General features: G+C 33.1%; 1 protein-coding gene across 1 annotated transcript; it reads right to left on the bottom strand.

Moving 5' to 3' along the window:
- Positions 1-4,684: 4,684 nt before the first annotated feature.
- LOC149569746 (plasma membrane-associated cation-binding protein 1-like) lies at positions 4,685-6,936 on the bottom strand. The gene is made up of 5 exons (XM_089822474.1): positions 6,797-6,936; positions 6,526-6,644; positions 6,330-6,419; positions 5,471-5,555; positions 4,685-5,259 (listed from the first exon to the last, which is right to left on the bottom strand). Exons 1-5 carry the CDS (start codon positions 6,864-6,866, stop codon positions 4,943-4,945), a joined length of 681 nt encoding a protein of 226 aa, XP_089678600.1. The 5' UTR covers positions 6,867-6,936; the 3' UTR covers positions 4,685-4,942.
- Between the last annotated feature and the right edge of the window lie 945 nt (positions 6,937-7,881).

Consider the following 7,881-nt stretch of genomic DNA (forward strand, 5'->3'; position numbering starts at 1 on the left):
AATTGGTAAAGTATCTCACGATAGTATTGAGGTTTATCATACAATCCTTGAAAGTGTCGCCTGGTGGTAGTAAGAAGTATCGCATGATATTGGAAAAGTATCGTTCGATAGTATTGTGAAATGTCATACGATACTGGAAAAGTATCACCTAATTTCTTGCAAAAACTTGATCGAGAAAACAAGTGGTATCTACAAACTTGTTGGTTGGGAGTTAAATGGTTTTTTGGGTACCCTCTTGGGATGTGCTCATTCCTAGGTCCCAACATGTTAGAGATCATTGGTTTCTTTTTTGCATGAACTTTCATTATTGGTTTTGGATGTGTTAGTAGGTAGTGACACTTGGAGATTCATTGGTTGCTTGGAATTTGTGGTTAAGCCTTCCATTGCGATCTTTTGATCGATTTCATGTTGATGTGTTTGATTCCATGCTTGAAAAAAAATATTGGCTTTTATTTAACCTTGTTCCAAGGATCTTCGGGCCAGGCATTACAGGTGTCTTTGGTGAAGTTAACATTACTTCAACATATTGCCCAACCATTTCAAGACTAACCTCATAACCAAGTGAATGACAACTACTTCTTGTAATCACCCAATTTTGGTCCAGTATACTATAAGCCCCTCTTTGAATATTTTTAATCCACACGCTAGACCATATTATGTGCTTAATCAATTTTTCATGGTTATTTAATTTAAAAAAAAATCATTGATCAAATCATCATATATAATAGTTTATTTGATCTTACCCTGTAGTTTGACCACCTTATCTTAAGTTTATTTAATTAAAATAACATGATCCCTTTTAATTAAATGAAAATCCTATTTATTCTATGTGCACATGAAAATACATTTTCAAATTTCAAAATAAAAAAGAAAAAGAAATTGTCTACATCTTAAAAGTGCAATTTCCAAGGTGAGTCTAGAATCTCTTGACTTTTTCAAAAGGCTTTTGCCTCTTTATCTCCACTACTCATTATTTTTCCTCTTAATCTCATCAACTCCTTTTCCCTCTTTAGATATGAGCACATGGATCAAATAAATAACAAATCTCCACCATTGGTTTTGTCTCTTAATTTTGACCATCTAAATCTCTTCACAAGGAGACTCTTTCATATCCATCTTGTTTGAGCTATCGTTATGCTATGATTCTTGAAGCACTTGAGAACTTTAAACTCTTGCCTTCTCATATATCTTAGTGTTTATTTTCCTCAATTCTAGCTTACCATAGCTAAATTAACTCATCATGGAGTAGATTTATTATCTTTTTTAGCTTAGTTTACTATCTCATACTCGTGTCTCTCATTTTATATTGATCTTGCATATCATCTTAGACTACTCTTGCATTTCATCTAGTTTACTTTTCATTGCATGCACTTGAGATCTTGGATACTTGCACTCATATTCTTTGTTATATTTCAATCTCTCATTATATGGTGCACCTTACAAGGGTCTCCTACCGTAGTTTCATTTGAGAGCTACCATCCATATCTCTTGATCTCTTGCACATCATATATAAAGAGCTATAAGTTGTATTCCAAGCCTCCTAATCAATATGATCTCTTGGGAATAATGGTTTATAGAAGTATACCTTAATTTTGGTAATTTTTTTTGGTATCCACCATGTTTCTTTTATTTTTTGATTTTGTTGTCACAAGTTTGTTATTTTTAGTGTATCAGGAGGAAATATTGTAGAATAGAGTTATTCTCTATGTGTGATAATACTCTAGTCTGCAGATGATACCCTTTCATACAAGTCTATCACCTTGATACTTTCTAGAATATCATGTAAATATAATTTGGTATGCAAGTAATACCATTTTGTACATGTCTATCACCATGCTACTTTCTAGAATATTGCATGGCTTTCATAGTTTCATTATTCTGCTTAAGGACTTATGCCACCTATGTGGGTTTTATCACTTGAATTCTAGAACTTCATATATCTATTAGCTTGCATTTTTTTGAGTTTAGTAGCTTAGTGTGCTTACATTTCACTCACACTTTAGATTTCTGGTCTACCACAACTAATCAAATGGTTTTGTAGGTTTTTGTGCTTTCATTTTATGATATTATATGCCCTAACTTGTAAGATTTCTTTCCAAAAATTGCATTGCTAGATTACTAGTGCATAGTTTTTTAGGTTGCCTTGAAGGTTCAAGTAAACATTGTGCTTGTGTTAGATGCTATTTCATTTTCTTAGGGACATTAAAAGATCATGAGTGGGGATTCTTTCTATTGGTAGGGAAGTGTGCTCTTGTGTTGATAAGACAATTATAAACCTAGAACATTTGGTAATATGGTATGGATCATCGAAAGAGAGTTGACGAAGGTTTCTCTTTAGTAACCTTAATAAACCAAGTGTTTGATGTGTTTTGGAGAAGCTTACAATGAAGTAGGAGAGTATGCTCTTTCCCTCTTTGAAGAAAATCATAAATCTAGACCTTCACTTGTTATCCATTTATATGTAGATCCTTTAGAGGGCCTGTCATTGAGGAAAAAATATCATGGGAATGACCCAAGTGGGAATAAGAAAATCCAAGTATTCCAACCCACTCTAATAAAGAATCGTTTGGAAAATACCAAAGTATTGAGGGGACATAGTAGTTCTATCCAACTAGTGAGAACACTTGTGGAATATCTAGTTGGCTATGCTTGGTCTTCTTGGGGTTCATGAGGTCTTAATCTTTCTTGTGAGACCATCATGTATCTAATTCTTAGTGTTGCAAGACATTGATCCTATATTGAGACCAAGGGGGATGTTTCAAATGGAATCATTAGTAAGAGCCTAGGTTAGTGTAATATCCCCTATCCTTAGGACAACTTTTACCTATAAAAATGATTAGCAACATAGACTATTATATTCAATTCTAATGATTTATATCTAGGAATCCCATTATTTCTACATATCCTTAAGGAATCCATCAATCAAGCATCCTAACCCTCTGGGAGGATCCCTTGCATTCCTGAGCAATGGCCCTTGATTATTTGGCCTACCCTCTTGAAAACTACCTTTAAAGTTGGGCTTTGTAATCCTCTGTAAAGACCCCTTATGTTCATTAGAATGACCCTTGATTAGTTATCCATCTCATTGAAAGGGGTATCTTTAAGGTCTATGAGATTTGTCTATTAAATCCCCTACAAGTCCCATATAGGATTGCTTAAGGTTGTACCCTAGGCACCTATAAACAACTGTACATAGATAGTCTTCCAATAACTAATGTGGATTATCCTTAGTCATTAATTATTCTAATTCAATTATTGAATATATATCAATGTGTAAATATTGAATAAAAATAGAAATTAATAATATAGTTATTTATGAATTATTACTAACTTAGGCTTTAAATGGTTAAAAGTATATATGCTTAAGTAGATTAAAAATTATTCATTGAATATCTTTAAAGGAAGTTGCACCTTCATAAAATTTAGAGGGAAGCAATTATGATATACTCACCCAAATTTTGTTGAACTTTTTATTTTCAAGAAGGTGATAGAGTCAACATAATAGTCGTGTTATATAAGGGACAAATATGTAAACCAACATATAAAAAACTAAAAAATATAATATGTGAAAAATTCTAAAATCTTGTAATTAGATGCAAATTGTTTCATTATATAGAAAAGGGTGGATATGAGAATTTAGTTGTAGACTCTAACCACCTTAAGTGTGCATAGGACATGAGCCTAATATCTCTTTTGCATATGGGACAAGTATGACTAATGTCTCATGTGCATATGAGTTAGGTGTCTCAAAAAGTGCATACATGTGTCTCAACCATGTGAGCTGAATTGGAAAATGTGTAAATATGATTTTGACTAGGACAATGCTAAAATTTAACTAGATTTATAATATTCCTATTTATACCAACATATCACATCATGTAAATTAATATTTTTTAAGGATTGTTAAATTATGCCTTGTTATGTAGGTGGAGATATATAAGTGTGGACTTGTCTACTATGAAGTGATTTTTGTGGTTCTCAAAGGAAGGCTTGGTTCTTATGTTGAGACTTGCAAGAGTATTTTGAGATTATTTTGACTGATTAAATTGCTTTATAGAATCAATGCCACTATTACCATCAATCAATTTGTCAAATGATGGTCTCTCTCCCTAGTTTATAGTAGTTTTTAGCTTACCTATTTTGTATATGTGTTTGATCTATTATTACAACCATCTTGATTTATAATTACTTTAATTTAAAGGATTCTACACATATGCTAGTTTCATGCATTTTCATGAGTCAACATTATAGTCCATGTCAAATCATGTGAAAGGTAATGAATGCTTTATCTATAGAGATGTCTACTTATGAGAATGCAAATCACACACACATCATAATAGAAGTGTTTTTTATCAATATTATCTAATTTTGTATCATTTGAAACATATACCATTTTATTGTCTATTTATTTTACATATAATCTTATAAATTTATCTACAATTGTCATAAAAACATGATTTATTAAATCCTAATTAATAATCTTCCTTTTACTTTGTCAATGCCTTAAAAAAGATAGATAAAGATAGCAGCCTCCCTTATCAAATGACCAGCTATTATCCATTTTCTAAATATTGATTTAGTCTCTCTACGTATATCATTTACATCATGTCCTATCTTCAATAATAATACAAGTCAAAGGGCATGAACACATTGGATTGTAAATTACATCTGAAGGAAACTTAAATAAACTCTGAAACGTTGTTTCTTTTATTGTTCATTAATTCTACATAGACAAACATTCAATGTAATATGGGTGTGTCAAAATCGATTGTGAAGGACAGAGGAGGACTCGCAGCTGAAAAGAGAAAGGTGGATCTAAGCAAACATCATCTAAACTACAACCACTTAACCACGTAGTGGACATGGCCAAAACAAAAACCAGTGGCTTTTGATAATATAAAACAACATAACATGACTAAACAAAGGGAACTTTTTTGATGCACTATAAAGCAACAGCTGTGGCCGGTTCTTCCTTCTCCTTTTCAACAGTCTCAGTCACTTCTTTTTCTTCAACAACAGCTTTGGTCGTTTCAGTGACAACTTGGGCATCTTTTTTTTCTTCAGACACTGTTGTTACACTTTCTGTTTCTGTTGCCACCTCTTTAGCAGTAACATTCTCTTGTTCGATAACCACAGCGGGGGCTTCTTCATTGATAACAAAAGGAGAAATCTTGCCAAACAGAAATGCAATCTGTACAGACATGGAAGCTGCCCCATATTTTTCTCCTGCCTCCTTCAACACTTGTGCCCCTGGGCAGCCTACAACCCACAAACCAAATACATTTGAAAAACTAGACTTGCCCACACATATACATATATGTATTTATATATACAGTGAATGATCTCTTGGACACCCAAAAAGGAAAATCCATTCATATATTGAAAGTATATAAAAGAAATAGAGGAAGAATAAATCAATATCTAGAAAATGGATAGAATCAATAAAAAATGTTTTTGATTGGGTGATCACCTATTTCTACAAGGTGCTGCAAGAGATCCACAGCAGCCTGATCCTGCTTCTTCACTCTTTCTTCATTGGGCTCCTTCAACAGCATCTATAACAATTGCCATTCATGATAAACCATGTGTCAGATAAATGGGATAACTTTACAAGATTCAACAACATCAAATCTGCAGTCTGTGATATCAACGTAATGAGATTTCTGGATTTTGATTGAGGGATGGTTTTTACATTTATATTTTGGATCATATTCTATGATATATTATCAGAGGCATAGAAGAGAATATGCAAGTTAAATTATTGAGATATAAGCTGATAACAAGATTTTTCAATTCTTATTTCAAAATTTGGATCATACTTCATGATTCATCATCGAAATGAATTAAAAGTGAAAAAGATAATCAAAACTAAACTATTGAGATGCCAGACAGCTTAAATATCACACACTAAGGCTCAAGTCCTAAGCATAGTCAAAATTGACTTATTTTTCTAAGTTTAATTTCTTCCTGAGTGTGTGATGTTTAAGGCTGGATAGATGCAAGCTGATAATATGATCATATATGACATACTGTTAATAAATGCGCCATTGCTATAGATAAAATAGATCATAAGTGAATAGTTTCTAGGATGATCTGTGGCTAGATAACATAGATCATGGAAAAATATTAAGATCCGTGGTTAGATAGATCATAGAACAGTTTATGAATCACAAAGAGCACGGATAAATATATACATGTTATGTTATAAGTGCATTATGCATAAGTTTTCCTAAGATGGATCATATAAAAGTCCCACAAATCTCAAGAGTTGGAAGGATAACAAAAGAAATATAACCAGAGATTGTCGGGTCATGTATGGTTCAGCTCACCTTGGTTTCAGGCTTGGAATCCTTGTATATCTCTATTACCTTAGGCTCCAACTCAGCCTTTTTCTCTTGGATCTCATTTTCAATAGACTCCTGCATTACAAATCAAGCCATTAGCAATCACGCAACTATCAATGTGATCCTCATGACTTCAACAGATGGATTCAAAAGCAAAACATGGCAATGAAAGTTAAATTGCCTTGGATTGTTCAAAGGATTTGGCAGCTTCAACTGCTCCTTTCTTGGATCCTTTGCAAAAGTACTTCTTGATCTTTGGCAGCAGCTTTGCTTTCCAGTAAGCCATGTTTGAAACACCTACTAAATAAACAGACGACAGAAATTCACCTGATAAAAATGAGAGTTCTTCCTTAACGCAATTATCTGAACTCTCTGCAATTCATGAATGTATGAATGTACACAACGCTTATTAATAAGTTAAGAAAGGGCAAACTTAGAGATTAGGTATAGACCTGGAGACAGCGATGGTGACAGACAAATCCAGACAAGTTCCACGCTGGCTTTAACTTCAATACTTTCCATGCTTTATTTTATTGCACACCCTTCCAAGAAGCATAGGATGCATTTTACAATGTAAAGGACTAAAGCTCAGCTAATATGATCTGGCCGAGAACATGGTGGGGCTCTTGTCATTCTTAGTAATAAACTTTTTCAACATTACATGCTCTCTTTCATACCCGTTGAAACTAGACTAGCATATCACCATGTTTTAAGGATAAAAAAAATCAATACTTAGAGAAACAAAAACTTTGTTATAGGATTAACCAATGAAGCCATTGAGCAAGAAATCTGCTTTTCTTTAGTCATCTCAACCAGAGACCACCATGAAACTATGCTTTTTGCTTTTGTTTTAAGGGTCCCATGGAAAACAAGAGTCCAAACATGCCTTATAAATTAATGTTTTCCCTAACGTTATGAGCCCCACACTATTCATGACCATTGTTCCTAACGTTCCAAACCACACAATGATGATGGTAAATATTTTATTTGGAGTTTATATTAACTATTCTATGCAATAATTGATATTGAGCAAGAGGAATCACCATCGGAGGATTAGCTGTCCCAATTTGAAACGACACGTTCAATGTCCATCACAAGCTTTTCCTTGGTGGCATCGCTGAGTGGATGAGGACTTTGCACTAGAGTACACTTTATTGCACATGATCATGTTGCCTACAAGCAAAGTGGTCTAGCAGCAGGACTCTTCATTCATGTACGATCATTCATGTACAAATAAATGGGGTTCTAGTGCCATCACAATTTGCATCTCTTTTAACATAGTCTATTTTAGAGTTGGTTTAATGGTGCATTATATCTCTCTCTATATGTATATATATTTGGTGTAATTATATAAGTGAAGACTTTGTATTTTGAGATAAAAATGTGTATTTTTGAAAGATATCACATGCTCAAATAGTCCAAAAGATATAATATGCATGTCTTGAGTTCAAAGTAAAATTTATTTACGTTGTGTGTGTGAGAGAGAATTACTACTTCATTAATAAATTCATTAATGGAGGAAGATTGAAAATATTTA

This window comes from Cupressus sempervirens, chromosome 3 (assembly GCF_028749045.1).
Source record: "Cupressus sempervirens isolate cs-2001-9-10 chromosome 3, ASM2874904v1, whole genome shotgun sequence".
Taxonomy (NCBI): Eukaryota; Viridiplantae; Streptophyta; class Pinopsida; order Cupressales; family Cupressaceae; genus Cupressus; species Cupressus sempervirens.